The sequence below is a fragment of the Elephantulus edwardii genome, unplaced genomic scaffold (genome assembly GCF_000299155.1).
Source record: "Elephantulus edwardii isolate Elephantulus edwardi_28Jun2011 unplaced genomic scaffold, EleEdw1.0 scaffold00025, whole genome shotgun sequence".
In the NCBI taxonomy this organism is placed as follows: domain Eukaryota; kingdom Metazoa; phylum Chordata; class Mammalia; order Macroscelidea; family Macroscelididae; genus Elephantulus; species Elephantulus edwardii.
The window spans coordinates 10,130,008-10,146,282 of record NW_006399775.1 but is presented as its reverse complement, the minus strand read 5'-3'; the positions used below and the strand labels follow the sequence as shown (position 1 = coordinate 10,146,282).

At 37.0% G+C, this 16,275-nt stretch overlaps 1 protein-coding gene across 1 annotated transcript in view; it reads left to right on the top strand.

Moving 5' to 3' along the window:
• The window catches only part of MYT1L (myelin transcription factor 1-like), a 288,999-nt gene that overhangs the window by 138,132 nt on the left and 134,592 nt on the right, over positions 1–16,275 (top strand). Inside the window, exons 10-14 of the mRNA XM_006882851.1 lie at positions 2,062–2,064; positions 5,369–5,619; positions 8,077–8,313; positions 10,835–10,956; positions 11,851–11,919. Coding sequence (XP_006882913.1) covers positions 2,062–2,064; positions 5,369–5,619; positions 8,077–8,313; positions 10,835–10,956; positions 11,851–11,919 — 682 coding nt within the window. The remainder of the gene's footprint in view (positions 1–2,061; positions 2,065–5,368; positions 5,620–8,076; positions 8,314–10,834; positions 10,957–11,850; positions 11,920–16,275) is intronic.

Genomic DNA, 16,275 nt, shown 5'->3' with positions numbered 1-16,275 from the left:
CTATGCAAAAGCTATGAAAGCTGTGTCATAAAACATGACGTGTTAGGATCTGAGTCAAATAGTTAAATGTTACCCAGTTCCCACACAACAAAATTTTTATGACTAGTAGTTTTTGATGATTTTCATAGACATTATAGATTCAGAGAATATGTTTGTAAGATATGAAGGTCAATACTATTTCTAGGAAGTGGAGTAGAAGGATGTAGGAGAATAAAATATGCACATTCAGTAAGCAGAATAGGTTTATGAAAAATATTGTTTGTAATTCTTTTTTAATTTATGTAAAAAGTTATAGCTAACTACCACAAATCTTGGAGAGTTTACCTTTTTGTTCCTGAAATAGAGGGGATGGAATAATTAAGAAGACATTCCTCAACATGGACTAAGAACTAGTAGGTTGCTAATGTGATCATCTGCCTCTCTAGAGTAAAAATAATGATATTTCTTACAATATCTAGTGATACAGTAGGCACAAAGAATAATATTAACCAGTTCTTGTTATACTGACTGAAAAAATGAGTTGTTGATTATAGTTTTGTTTGGAAAATGAAAAGATAGAGTGTATTCTATCACTATTCAATTGCTCTAATATGTAGAATCCTGGTGGTGCTAAGCCCTCAGCTACTAGCCCAAAGATCACATGCTCAAACCCACCAGTTCCTCCTCAGGAGAAAGCTGCGGCTTCTTGCTTCTGTAATAGTACTTCCTTTGGAACCCTGGAGTACTTTCTACTCTGTTCTACAGGGTCATTATGACTCAAAATAGACACAAGTTTAGTTGGTATTCTTTTGGTTTTGATTTTTAATTTGTTAAAGTGAGGGATTTGGCAATTTTGGTGGAAGAAGGCTGAGAAAAGCAATATTGTACTGAAGATAACCACTCTTGAAGGGCTTGCTACTCAGCCTCCCCAACCCCCGCTGTCACAATGCAATACCTGTCAGAAAGGAGATGAGAGAAAACAACACAAACCACAAGAAATGTGGCTTCAGAAGTGGTTATAATCATGATTATTAATAACACTTCTACAATAATTTCCAAATAAGTGACAATCATTAGCAATAAAGACCCTATTTCTTGCAAGATATAAACAGTTGTTGTTGCATACCCGGGTCAGAATCAACCCATAGCTGACCCATCAATGGATTATCAGAGGCAGTAAATCATCCAGGATGAGACTGCCCATCTTTCTCCCAAGGAGCAGCTGATAGATTCAAACTGTGTTCCATTAAATTATATTCATTCTTATTTTAACTTTTTTTCCCTCTCACTTTTCTCTTAAGCCTAGTAGAAGCAAGTAACTGACTTCCTTACATGTTATTGTTGTTTGCCTACTTATTTCATTTTTATCTTTTTTTTTGTGTGTGTGTGTGTACAGTCGAGTAAGATTCGACTGGCACAAGAGAGATTGGCCCTCCTTCTCCAGTGGAGCATCTGGTGAATGCAGCTTCTTGCTACTAGGCCATCAGAACTCTAGTTCTTATTTTAACTTTTAAGAAAACAAAAAGGGGTTTTTTAGGTTGTTCTTAAGTGTCATGAAGTACAACACTTAGCAATCCCATGAATAATAGATCTGAACTCTGTCCTATCCTGTGCCATCCATATCATCCCCAACAGTTACATAGGAAAATATTATCATTACTGCGTGTTTGAAAGAATTGAATTGGCAAGTTCATCAACAAATTACTGACAGTCATTTGCTAAAACTGTGTAAGAATCGTATCCACCTAACATCATCCAGAAGAAACAGAATATTGTGATTCAAGCATTTGTTAAAGTGGATGTACCATTATGACTGCTGCTTTTTTTTTCTTCTTCATGGAATTGCAACCTTAAGAACACTGAAAGAAATTTTAGCAAAATGAGAGAAAGAACTGCAATAATGATAATCGTGTTAAATATCCATAGAAAATATTTTCTCATAAAGATCAAATTTTTGAACAGATAAAATGCTAGATTTGGCTAGGAAGCCTGGATTTCTTGACTCCAATCCTGGCTCTTCCCTCTATAAATCTTAATCTTCACTTCCTGCATCATCACATGAGCATGTAGAGCAATCCACAGATGGTTTAGAAGGCTAAATAAAATAAACTTAAGTTATCCTATGAACTTTGTAGGACTATTTCAATTGTAAAGTAGATTAAAGAAGTATGCAATTTGATGGCGAGCTCTGGTGGCCTAGTGGCAAGAAGCTGCACTGCAATCTCAGAGGTATACGGTTCAAATCCACCAGATGCTCTGCTGGAGGAGGAACAATCTCCTCCTGTACCAGTCAGATCTAATTTGACAGTACACACAAAAAACAATAACATAAAATAAAATTTAAATGCAATTTGACATACATAATTGTCCACTGAGTAAATAGTTCACTCTTTGAAGCTCGACCACATATAGTAAATCATCCATTACTGGGATTTATTGGAACTAATTAACTGCTATACTACAAATAGACTTGGTTTTGGTATCATTTGTTGCATCAATATATTTCATTTTTTAATATTTTTGTTTGTAAATGAAAATTCATTCCTTTCAAAATTATGCCATTTCTCTAATTTATATGAGCTGTGTATTTTTCCTGAGCCATGAGAAGAAAAACAAAATCCCTTCATGAGGATTATTTTATTTCTCCTGCAATTTTTTTAGGCTTCTATTTTTATACAATAATACAAGTAGTATAAAGTTATGAACTTTAGTCCATATCAGAGTATCACCAACTCCAAGTTGGCAGGTGCCACTGTGGTTTATGGTGTTTACTTAATAAGCTGGTGAATCCATTCAGAGCAGCAATGACTCCAGGGAAGCTTAGAGGGTCTGTGTTTTGTCCCTCTAGCTTGCACCCTTCATAGCCTATGGTTAGTCTGAATAGAAGTAGCTCAATTCATAGCTTTACTCACTCCTAGAACCTCACTCTTGATACCCTCTGGTATCAGGAACTGCATCATTTTCCCAGTCTTCATTGCACACCCTAGAAAGTGGACTCGGTGGGCTTGCAGAGATCCTGTAGAGACTTCTCAGATAAAGCTGCCACTGCACACCTCCTTCTACTAACACTGTGTTGTTTTAGTACTAGGAAAAGGTGGATTAACAAAGAAAAGAAAAAGACACATCCTGCCCCTCATTTGTCTCAGTAGCGTTTGTATTCCTCAACAGCTATAGTAAGGGCTCCAATGGTGTCGCTCCTGCTAAACCTATAGCCTCTGTGCCTTATACATGTGAAAACACTATGATGTGAATATATTACACTTTGTTCTTAATGTGAAACTGTAGTTTTCATTCTATAGTATAAATGAATCAATGATGAAAGTATTTCTTTTTTTTTACTTTATATTTTCACAAAATGTTTTGGGTCATCTCTTAAAATTTCTCATAATTATGGTATCTATGTGACAAATTTGGGGATTTAGAGTTGCTTTATTTTGCTGCTTCTCACTTGAGAGAGGCAACACTAAGGACTTCCTCCTGAAGGGTAGGAGTCGTCAGTTATGGAACTGGCTAAAGAACAATATTAAAAACAACAGAAAAAATAGTGACAGTTGTTAGATCCTTGCCTTCCTCCTTTCAACAATGACCGTAATTTAGGTTTCCAACAGAAGCAGCTAACCCATAACTTTGCTGATTAAGACTGGGCAGGCCTTGAGCAAAACTGGGAACTTGTTCAAGTTAGGATTCCTCAGCACCTTTCTCTTTCTAGGGAGCTCTGGTTGCCTACTGGATAGAGTTGTCCTGCCAAACCAGAGAAGGGCAGTTGAAATCTACCAGCTGCTCCTCTGAAGAATAAGCCTCCTCTCATGAGATTTACCGCTTCTGAAAACCAATTAGAAGAGGCAGCTAGTTGTTTTTGATTTCCGGTTCGTTGATTGAACCCATCCTGGCCCTCCTACACTTACCAGCCCAGCATCTACTTTCTGGGGCCACACCCTCATGCTGATGCTTGCAGCAGAAGCAGAAGTGTAATGCCCCTCTTAAAATAAAAGATTTTAAAGAGAGAACCATTCTAAGTGGACATAAGTAAAGCAGGGACTCTAAAAAATTTAGGATATTGCTGTAGGTGATACTTTTGTGGAGGCTCTTTCAACACATTCCAGGCTCACTTTTAAAATTATCTCTTACTCTCCACCGTCTTTCCCCAATTTAAGATAAAATATTTGGCCTTTGAGCAAATTAACATCCTGTGACTTCAACTGATATTGTCAATGATAATAAGTCAGTGGAAGAGTCCATCATAATAAATTATTGAGCCAAACATTCTCTTACCCATGTACTAAAGGCGATTGTAAACAGCTCTGAAAAATAACACTTGCTCTTAAGTGCCTGTTTGGCTGTTAATGGAGATGGTTGTTCAGAAACGAATACTGAGCAACCAGAATCCTTTAAGTGAAGCACTGTGCTGGATGATAGACAGGCTATTAAATATAAAGAGCTTGTACCACGTGTGATATGTACCCTACGATTCAAGTATCTCTAAACAGCCACTCTGCATTGTTAAAAACTTATCTGGAGCTTATTTATGCCCGTGGCTATAGGCTCTTTTCCGCACTCTAGCCCATCACTATTTCACTGGCTTAGCTCTTTATTAAAATTAGAAAAGTAGAATTTAATTTTTTTTTTTAATCATAGGAGTTTCGATAACATTTTCCGGTCTGTTTATCTGTGGCTGGAAATCCCACGTACCAACGTGCGGGATCCAACCGCGTGGTGGACCTCAGGTGGCTACAGAATGTGGGTCGCCAGTTTATTACAACAGTGAGCTCTGATTGGCCTTCACTCAGCCAATCGCTTGACAGATGCGTGATCTGAGGCGGTTCCAAGCCCCAAATGAGCTAATAAGCAATTATGAGAGGAGAGGAAAAAGCCTTGACTCCCTTGAGCTTTCACCAGACTGCTTTTCCTCTCCCTGCAGTCACTTCTCTGTCCCTCCATCATTTCTAGCCCAAATCCTTACCAAGTGTATGCCTTTAAATATATTACTGGTTGTGCAAGTGTTTGCATCTGCTTACAAACAGGCTGTTTCAGAGAAGTCTGCACTCACAGGCTCATTCTTGCCCACCTCCTGAAAACCTATCTTCCTTCAAACACAATTTAAAAAACAAAACAAAAACTATAAACATCAAAACCCTGACATTTCCTTTTTCTGTTTCTATGAATTCTATCGACATCATTAAGACCCCGACACACACACTCCTCCCCAGACTGCTGTTAACGTGTGTTTAAAAAGGAAAATAGAGATAGTAATGCTTCTGCTGCAGGTTGGAGGGCGAAAGGAGACAGCAGTGGGGTTTTGGTTTGGTTTGGTTCATTTGCGTAGTGTGCTAGGTCATTTGAGTCATCTTTCACTCCTGTTTCTCTCTCTTTCTCTTTCTACTCCCCACAGCTAAGCGGTATTGTAAGAACTCGAGTCCGACCAGCAGCACCACGAGCAGCTATGCCCCCAGCAGCAGCAGCAACATGAGCTGCGGGGGCGGCAGCAGTGCCAGCAGTACCTGCAGCAAAAGCAGCTTTGACTACACGCATGACATGGAGGCGGCCCACATGGCTGCCACGGCCATTCTCAACCTCTCTACCCGCTGCCGAGAGATGCCTCAGAACCTCTCCACCAAACCTCAGGACCTCTGTGCAGCCAGGGTAAACGCTCCGTTTGTTGATGAAGCTGCCACGACCCCCACGCGCTTCTGGGCAGAAGCCGCAGAAGGGAGGAGGGGGCGGGCTGCCCTGCATTTGGTCTGAAAGGCAGCTTTTTCCCCCAGGAAAAAAAGCGACAGATTTTTTTTTAATTGCCATCAAATAAAAATAATGATGCTGAGTCACTTAAATCCAGGTCAAACTGACTATCTTAAAAATACGAGGCCAATGATATGAGCCTATTATTGAAATCCTACGGTAGTTTGTAGACTCAGTGATTACATAAAAGGCTTTAAAAATTTTTGGAAAAAAAAGAGTGCAAATTAGCTTGCAGTAGCTAATAGCACCATTTTCTTAACAGTGCTTAATTGTAAATTAGGAGAAATTATCACGGCTTGTAGATTAATATGTATAAATGAACCCTAAGCTTAGGATCAATAATCATTCTGTAAACACTGGATATCACATCATTTTCTTACTGTTTCAAATGGCCACACAGAGAATACTAAATTAGAGAAGCCGTATGACAGAACTTGAAAAATGTTTCATATTTAGTAGCTCCATTTTCAAATTAAATGCCAGGGAATGTCCCCTCATGTTTCCCTCCCAATAAGTATCAGCCAGTAAGTAGTAGGAAGACAAAGGAAGGGTGACAAAATCTCATTTTCACACTACTCCCCCTTCCTGCATTCATAGCCAGCATTCACTAGTTGAAAGAAAATTATAGATGCTAAAAATGTTAAGCAATATATAGCGAGGTCTTTAAATATGTAATGTTCTTATCCATCGATCCTTATTCTTATGCTGGAGGACAGCAGAAGAGAAAGAGTTATTTAAGATGTTAAGATGCACCAGAGAAGTAAGAGCGAGCTACCTCGAAGAGGCCACTAGGTGGCCGGGGAAGAAGCAGGCAGTGCAGGGAGCGCGCTGTATTGTGTTCTCAGAGGAGAGGCTGAGCAGGCGGACATGTTCACCTCTTCTACAGAAAAACAAAGGTTTTCTTTCTCTATTATCTAAAGCTTCTTGGCCATGCACCATGAGCTCACAACACTGACAGTAGTTGTTATAAGTAATTGTAATTGGTATGAATGGAGAAAGGTCAGTAATTTTATGTTTTGGAAATGCTTTCTTTTCTATTAATATCTTTATTCCTATATATTGGAGACTTGTCAGGGGCATGCAATTTTCATTGTGAGCAGGGCGGCTAAGATGCGAGATGAGCATGGAAGAGATTATGTGAGTAGAGAGAGGAGAGATATAGAAAGAGGGGGTAAAAAAGGCAATAACCCTTCCCATTTCCCCCCCACTTTATTAAAATTAAGCTGAGACTGAGAGAATAAATCCAACAGTATGAAGCTTAAATTAGTATCAAAGCTGCAATCAGGAGTGCACTTTGACAGGGTTCAGGCAGAATAATACTGTGTAATTTATCAAGGTAACAGCCCAAAGGGTGGTATTTTCATTCCAAGCATCCTCCTTCAGCTATTACATGGAGGAGAAGGAGAGCTGCTAGACATTTGAGTAGGCAGTAGCTTTCTTGCCAGCTCTGCAATCAAATTTTTGCACAAGAGTATAAATCTTTAGGGGGAAAGGAAGGATTATTGGGAATGTTCTGCTTTTTGCTTATTTCTGTCCTCCACATGTCCTTCCTTTCCTCTTTTTTATTGAAAGACAAACTCAGAAAAGTCATTTATCTGTTTCAAAGCATCAATTAAAAAAACAAAAAAAAAAAAACCAAAGAAAAAAAACCCAAACCTCAGCGTCTACTCTATTTTTAAAAAGAACCAGCAGGTTTATTGAAGTATAGAGGTATATATTGGACCATAATCACCACAGTTGAGGTATTTTTAACTTGTGTTTCTCTCTGTCTTAAAATAGAAAATTCTCTTCTTCAGATGATTTTGTATTCGAAAATAATTCCAATTCCTTCTATCCCCTCCCTTCCTCACTTTGTTTCTTTGTTTTTCTCCTGTCTTATTCTTGGACCATTAGCATTAGTGGAGCGAAAGGACAGGTTTTAAAGGGGAGGGGGCAGTAAGCACACGTGTCTGCCTGTGTCTGTGTATTTATTTCTAATCTCTTAAGAAGTGTTTAAACTGAGATGGAATTGAAATTAGGTACTTGTTTATTTTTATTCTAGACTAATTCATAAAATTAAATTGGGAAATAGATACAAAGAAAAAGGAAGGAAAAAAGAAAGAAACAAAGAAAGCAGCTTTTCCCAAAATAAAATAAAATAAATGGAGCAATGGGCCATATTCTCACAGAATAAAAGAAATGGACCAATAGGCCTCTTCTGGTTAACTTTGAAGTTTATGTAACCCTTAAATATAATGTAAGAATTAAGTATTAGAATTGTATATTAACTGAAGACAGGAATCCAATCTAAGTGGATAAAAATGTGGTAGGTTAAAAGATAGCTGGGTGGAAATCAAATTACTTGTCTCTCTGTTTTGGCAGAATCCTGACATGGAGGTGGATGAAAATGGGACTCTGGACCTCAGCATGAATAAGCAGAGGCCGCGAGATGGCTGTTGTCCCATTTTGACTCCTCTGGAACCTATGTCCCCCCAACAACAGGCGGTGATGAACAATCGGTGTTTTCAACTGAATGAGGGGGACTGCTGGGACTTGCCAGTAGACTACACCAAAATGAAACCCCGAAGGATAGATGAGGATGATTCCAAAGAGATTACTGTATGTCCTTTTCATTGAAACCTAACTCTGTTGACTCCTAGACTTTAAAACTGGGCTTCAGCTGAAAGGAAATACCATTTGCACAAACCTTAAGACAAAAATTATTTCTCTTTAATTATGATCCTTAGTTTAATGGGATGTTACTAAAACAAACAAACAAAACACTAAAAGAAAAACAAAACACTACTTCCTGTTGTTTTGACCCAGAAAAAATTTATGCCTAGCATTGATTTGAGTGAACCAAACTTTTAATTGTACTGATGGATATTTTTTTTTCTGACAACTGTATTTTATCACAAATGAGCTGTCTACAATAATGAACAAACAGCATACCAATGGAATCTCCTGAGTGACCCATGGTTATTGTATAATATTTTCTTTTCAGGTGAAAAATGAGAGTCTTAACTACTAAAGTGGTTAAGTGTTGACAACCTTGTGCTCTGAAGGGCCTTTTCTTTAAATAACTTAAAATAATCACGACAGCATACACTAGCCTTGAATTCTTTTCATTCAATCAGCTAAGTCTTTGTTGACCACAATTGTATTCAAACCTATGATGTCAAGAACATATTTTTCGAGTCATTAAGATTTTCAGTTTTAGAATATTAACTCTTTTTTTAGGTTAAGGAAAGAAAAGAAGAATTTTTTTTCCTGCCTTGGACTGACTGATTGTTTCTCCAGTGCTCAATTCTGAAAATTAAGACATCTTTACTCAACAAAAATGGAAATTCCTTTTGAATGCCATAGTAATACCACCCCAAAAAAATAATGACTTCTGGAAACAAGGGATGGAGTAAAGGAAACAATAGCTATGTGAGGAATTGCCAAGAAATGCACCTGCTTATAAGATCACTACATCTCAAGCCCAGTTTTCTTCATTTTTCAAACTGATTTAAGAATCCAGACATAGCAAAAGAGAATGGAGGCTGAGTGGCAAACTCAATTTTGGAGTACTTTTCTCTCCTACACCGTTAAATCATTACTACCAAATAAGGCATGATAATTGAATCATGAGATGTATTTTAATTAAAATTAAGCCCTTATAAATTGACAGACGTATTCTCATCATATTGACTGTCACAGGCGTAAAGCCTTCCTGTGCAAGGTACCTGTACTTATGAAACACTTTTGTTGAACATTGCCATCTAGAGGAGTTTCTGCTTTACTGCAGTTGGATGCCTGTCTCAAAAGTAGTGATACTTCCTATGAAATAGAAAAATTTGCAAAAAGATAATTACAAATCACAACATTAGTCAAAATTAATTTTCTATTGGGTCTTACAAACATATGTATTCAAAACTATTACCAATGATTAAGGGCATTTCAGTCTTAAAATATACTTTAAATGCAGAGCTCAATCTCTACTCATTGTGGGCTAGAAGTATTACTGATAACAGCAGTTGACCAACAACTTTTTATTGACTATTGAGTGGGTAAGACCAAATGTTAAATGGCCTCCCTTGTTGTCTGACTGTTTATCCATCAGTGTCATGGTTATGTGATTATTATTTGTTATCAAGTTTGTTCTAGTAGTGACCCCATGTGCACAGAGTAAAACTGCTCCATAGAGTTTTCAAGCTCTAGTGACCTCATGGTAAGACACAGCGCTGCAGTCTCAAAGGCATATGGTTCAGATCCACCAGCTACTCCACGGGAGAAGAATGGACAATCTCCTCCTTTGTGATTTATTGTCTCTGAAAACCTACTTAAGGGTCAACAGTGGGTGGGTTCTGACTTGAGGGTGTATAACAACCCCCACCTTTCTGAAGTAGATCTGGTTGTTTCCCAAGCTACCTCTGGACGCCCCCCAGGAACGCTGTGTCATGATTAGCGCTTGAGTAATAATGAACACAAAGATCCCTCAAAAACAACCTTATCGCTATGGAGTAGTGACTCTCAGTCAGCCCCCCAGCAGGTTTCTAAGACTGCAAGTTGTAAAAGAGGAAATTGTTTGCTTTCTCTCTCAAAACCATTCATGGATTTGAACTTTCAGAGAAGCATGGCTTTTGAGTTTGTAGCACAATTCCCCTTGCACTATGCTACCAGATCAAAGATCTCTAGGTGACAGTTTCTACTTCACTATAGCCAAAAGGGTAGTGGTTGAAACCCACTCAGGGACTAAGGAAGGGAGGCCTAATGATCTGCTCCCATCATGATCCAACCAAGAAGACCACGCTGAGAAGTTCTTCTATGTAGTATGTAAGGTCACCATGAGTTGGAATCAACAGCGACACATTTTTCATAATTCTAGAAACTAAGGAGACATTAAGGAGCACGATGGAAGAGTATATTTTTTTGAAGAAAGGGTCCTGATCAAGACAATGATACATACTTATGCCTAAAATAGTAGGAAGAGATGGGGACACTCTCACAATCAATATAACTACTATTAGACTCCTTTAATAATTTATTCTGATAATAGTAAGAAGAGAAGGAGATATTCTCACAACCACCAGTTGCATTCTTTAGTCTGTCTTACATTTATCATCTCTGTGGCTCTGAAGTTGTATTTTGCCTGCAGCCAGAAGACTTGGATCCATTCCAGGAAGCTCTTGAAGAAAGAAGATATCCTGGGGAAGTGACCATCCCAAGTCCCAAGCCCAAGTATCCTCAGTGCAAAGAAAGCAAAAAGGATTTAATAACGTAAGCATAATGTGAGGTGAAATTATTACTCTTCCTAACTTTCCCTTTCTTTGGCTTATTTTTTAAAAATTGGATTTGTATCTGCCTTGCTGTTTGAGCATGAGACATTCGCAGCATATAAATGTTTCAAATTGCCAGTTCAGTAAAGTGAGAAGCTAACTGTGTACTTGCTTGATCTTAATGATGCTCTATTGTACAGAGACACCATTTTCATTTAATCCTGTGCATTTTGCAGCTTTTCTTTAGGATGCTTAAATCCCCTTGCAGACATTGCAGCTAAACTGGAAACAATGAAACTTCTTTAAAAGTTTTTTTTTTTTAAACATACTTACTATTTTGGCTGTTTTTGTTTTTGTTTGGTGGCAGATGTCCAACACCAGGGTGTGATGGGAGTGGTCATGTGACTGGTAATTACGCCTCACATAGAAGGTGTGACTTCATTTTTTTCATGGTGGATTCTGTCTTTTCAATTTATTGTTTTCAGCTTACCTCAACAATGCTGTCAAAGTAAAAATGTTGAATTATGTGTCAACCCTTTAAGTGCTATATGTTGACCTTTAAAAGCATGCTGATTTATGTGTTGTATAATGTCTTTTATTCTTTAACAAATTACCTACATTCTCAAATTGCGCTTTAAACTTTTAAACAAAAATGAAAATATTTTCTTCTTTAAAAAAAGCATTTGTCAAGAAAATTCTAAGTATATCTCTTATTTTCTATTTCAAAAAATTCAGACATATTCAGAGTTGATAATGTAAAAATTCAATATACAGCACTTGCCCCATTGCTTTTCTGCATTCAACTTTTTAATTTCAATCTTTATGTTGTGTTTGTTCGGGAGATTTCAACTACTAAGAGAGTTGACTTACTTGAATATCCTGACCTGTCTTACAGTCTGTCTGGCTGCCCATTGGCTGACAAAAGCATTCGAAGTATGCTGGCTACCAGTTCACAAGAACTCAAGTAAGATTTAATGAAAATCATTCTCTGTTTTCTTAAAATAAAAATACTATCTAGTTAATAATTCACACACACACACACAAATTATGTATTACTTAAATAGACAAATTTCTAACAATAATTTCTAACCTGTGCATAGTGCTGCCTCCAGTTGGCACACGTGGTTTTGTTCTCCCGAGCTGAGTCACTTTTCTGGGTGATCTATTCTGCTTATCTTCCCCTCTCTAGTTCCTTCATGTCATATCCTTTCTTTCTGGAAGTTTCAAAGCAAACGTCTTTTGTCATCAGATACTCATACACAGAGAAGGGAGATTTTTCAGTCCATCAAATTTTTTTAAATGTTTGTAAATTTTAAAAATTTTAAATTTACATTTAAAAAATCCTAGTGATTAATTATTATTTAAATTATGGATCATTAAATAGCATGGGATGACAAAAAAAATACCACTTTGAAAGTTAATGTCTTAAATACACTGTGGTTGTAGTTATTAATGCTCTTAGCATAGTGATGAAGTTATGCATTAATCTGTGGAGAAATAGTAAGCTGTATATACATGTGTACACACAAAATACTAATAACTTGACCTCCCTCTGCTCTATGCCTGAAATTCTTCCTATATTGTAAGAATAAATATGGCAAAATCTCCTACATTTATTTCAGCCCATTGTAAGGTTTTGTTACTTTCCTCTTCTGCTTGTGTGTGTGTGTATATATATTGCGATGTGGCTATACATTTACACACTTCTGTATGCACACACACTCATACATATGATAAGCCACAATTCCTAGTATGCATACATCCATATTCAGTTTGTAGACAGGTGTTAGAGGAAGTTTGGACAAGTTATAGAAAATAAATCTAAAATGTAAGTACACAAATTAAACGAGATATCCAGATATACGTAAAGAAAGAGAGAGTTGAAAGAAACAATTTGAACAAAAGTTCCATGGCATAATGAGAACCAAGAATGCTTAAAAAAGAATAATCTTTAATTATGTTTTCCCCTGTGTGGTATGTTATAAATTTCATTATGTCAAATAGCTTGGTTTTCATTTTGTTTGGAAAATGCTTTATTATCAATGTAAAGGGAACACTGTTTTTCAACCCTGTATTTGAATCCTTTCCCAACTGCCCACTCCCACACCCCAACCCCTTTGCGGTAGACCAGGGTTATCACTAAGTGTAGGATTTTATTTCACACCCATGTCATTTTTTACAGGATCCCTGTTCAAGGCGCTAGTGCCATAGATCACCTGCTCATGTTCAGTGACTTCCTGAACTAGCACTTTCGTCACAAGACTCTTGGAGTTATCTTCATGGAATTTAAACACCTGGAGGGTATCCTCTTTCTTAACAGCTTTAAAGTCTGTAGCATCATCCAAAGCAGTGCCTAATGGACAAGATAGCTTTTAGGAACTCAAATTGGACCGCATTAGCATGAACAATTTAACCCACTTTGTTGAGGCATCTTTTTTATTTTTATTTATTTTTTTTCATGGCATGAAGCCATATTTCCCTCATGGTCAAAACGTGATTAACTGCACTTGGAACTTGGCCAACACATCAGAACATGGCAACATCCCTTTGAATTTCTTAATGAGGAATGCTTTATAAGAGTTTGGCATATCTCCAGTTCCATCAGGCCAGCTGTAAACAAGAAAATAGCCTTTGCACAACTTGCATCTAGTTTTGCTTCTAACTGCTTAGTATCTCTCAGCACCCTCAGGGACGAGAATATTTTTATATTTGGTTTAGTTTTCACTGATTTGCATCTCTTGACGTTGCACTTGAAAGTGTATGTTGATCTGAAATTCCAAGCCAACCTACTCAGCTTTCCGGTCCCATTTCTACAGTTTCAGCATTTTCTTCTTATCGTTGTTTTCATCTTGGAAGATGGGTTGGTAGTCCTCTTCACCATCAGCATCTTCAGAGGGAAGTCCTTCGCATCCTCCAGTACAGTTTAGGATTGGTCACTTCCTTCCTTTCACCTCTTCCTGGGGGCACTTTATCTTCCAGAGGAAAATGGGGGTTTATTGGATTTTTCCCCCCTAATTTTGTCTAAACTGGACGCTTCACCTACTTCTAAACCTGTCTTTGCAGAAGAGTAGATCCCTTTTTGATTGACTCTTTCTAGGACATCAGAACTTATTCTGTTTTCTAAAATGGTCCGTAAATAGAAATGGGACCCTTCAAAAACTCAAGTTATCAATTAAATGGCTGCAGGCAGTCCTCACGCTGTAAACTTCCAACTTTAGTAAAACCCAGAGTTTACATATAACACATACTGATACACTAACCCCAGTAAAATGGTCTATAGTAAAAATTGGAGATACATACAACAGTTCACAATAACAAACAGGTACTCCTTTGCAACATGCAATGATTAAATTGCATTAAGTGATTAAAATATTAAATTGATAAAATGATTAAAACATCTTTGTACTATATCCCAAAGCAAGTTTCTTACATGTTTTTAAGCAGATAAAAGTACACAGTGGGCTAAGAGGAATATTTAACCTACCAATGTTAGATACAAACTGTACCTAAATATTTGAGCTTACACACAAATGCAACCTAAAGTCATGTTTAAGAATGGAATACATTCATGATCCTACCATTGTCTATACTATAAAAAAAGTCTAATGTTTCCTTGACAGTTTTCACTAGAAGACATGTTTATCTAAGTGGAGGAAACGTTAGAGAATAAATTGGTTTTTTATTTTTCTTTTTAATAGATATTACTGCTCCATCCATTACATTTTCCTCTGAATCAGAAAGGCATGCAAGGTGACTTTCTCAGGCATAGGCGCATGAATTAGTCCCTTTACATTTTACAGCAGAATTCTTGAGGGTAATTCACGCTTATGTCTTTTTTCAGTAATTACTCTTTATAAATTTTTTAAAACTCTGGTCAATCTTACAAAAGTAGAGTCTTACTAATTTAAGAGAAGGAAATCACGCTATCCATGCAGCAACATAATGCACTCTACTTATTTATAAAGACATTAGTAAATGCACCTCAATTATCTAAAAAATAAATAACTAAATAATTTTTCCATTCTGCATTAACTAACAAATGCAATTTACTGGAAATTTTCCTTTTGGCCTTCCTAATATTGAATTTTGATAGTTGGCGTTTAGCACAACTTGCTGGAACATAGAAAAGGCAGATAAAAATGTAGATCTTGTGATCCTCAAGGCTCTAAAGTGTACTGACATAATATTTTCTCAGTTCTGATTCAGAGAAGCAAATGGGGAATATTCTAAAAAACAAAAAGAAAAATCCAATAATTTTATGTCTATTTATGTACAATATGTAAAATGAAAATGTATTCAAATTTAATGTGTACATGAATATTGTTCAAACTCTGGAACGCTTGCTTTCTCTGGTCTGTAGTCCACCTGATAGAGAAAACATAATTCAGGGGTTCAAAAGTGAGGTAGGAAGTAAAACTGAAGCTTCAAGGTGGCAGTCAAGGATAAGGATAGTTCAGAAAGCTCCTGTGACTTGCAGGTCCTTTCAAGTTGATGCTTTGAGGTAGAGTCAACAGTTTCCTGGCATATCCTTCCCACAAACCTACCTCACAGGGGTGTTGTGAGGATTCCTCATTGTAATATTTACTGAGACTCAGGTCAAAAGAATAAAAATGTGTAAATTAAAGTGATTTTCTTTGGTGAACTCTGCTTAAGTGAGCTCTGATTCTGAAACGAACTACCTTCTCTCAGGTTTCATTTCCTAGATTCACCTGAAAGTTTCAACTTGAAAGAACTTGCAAATGATATCATTGTCGGCCTTTTGTAAAAAAGGAACTGTAGTAGTCATCAATTATTATTTCTATTTCCAGATTTTTTTTCAGTTGCAGACAAGAGCTCAATATTTATGTTTTAGGCATCTCAGCAACTAATTGAACTAAATATGATTTCCATCAAAGGCAGTTTAAAATGAGCCCAGCAGAATAGACTTGATTCTATGTTTATGTTGATTGGAGCAGTTTAAATATCATCTATTACTCTTTAACTTATAATGCCATGATCCTAGTCATTAGTTTAGGCCTACTCCTCACTTATTGACTGTTGATTTACCTGACACTTCACATTTACAACAAAGTGAAAATTCTTCTATTACCTTGCTATTTTGTACATCAATGACATACATTCAGTGGTTTGACAATTATATGATGATGTAATTTCCCAGTTACACAATGATACAAACTCCTCCATTTTTCACACATCACTAATTTTCTGGTCATGAGTTGATCTTTAAAATCTAATTGTGTCAATATAAACTATACACCTGCACTTAATATTTCAGGGATGATGAGGATGGCACAGGATAGGGCAGGATTCAGGTTGGCTT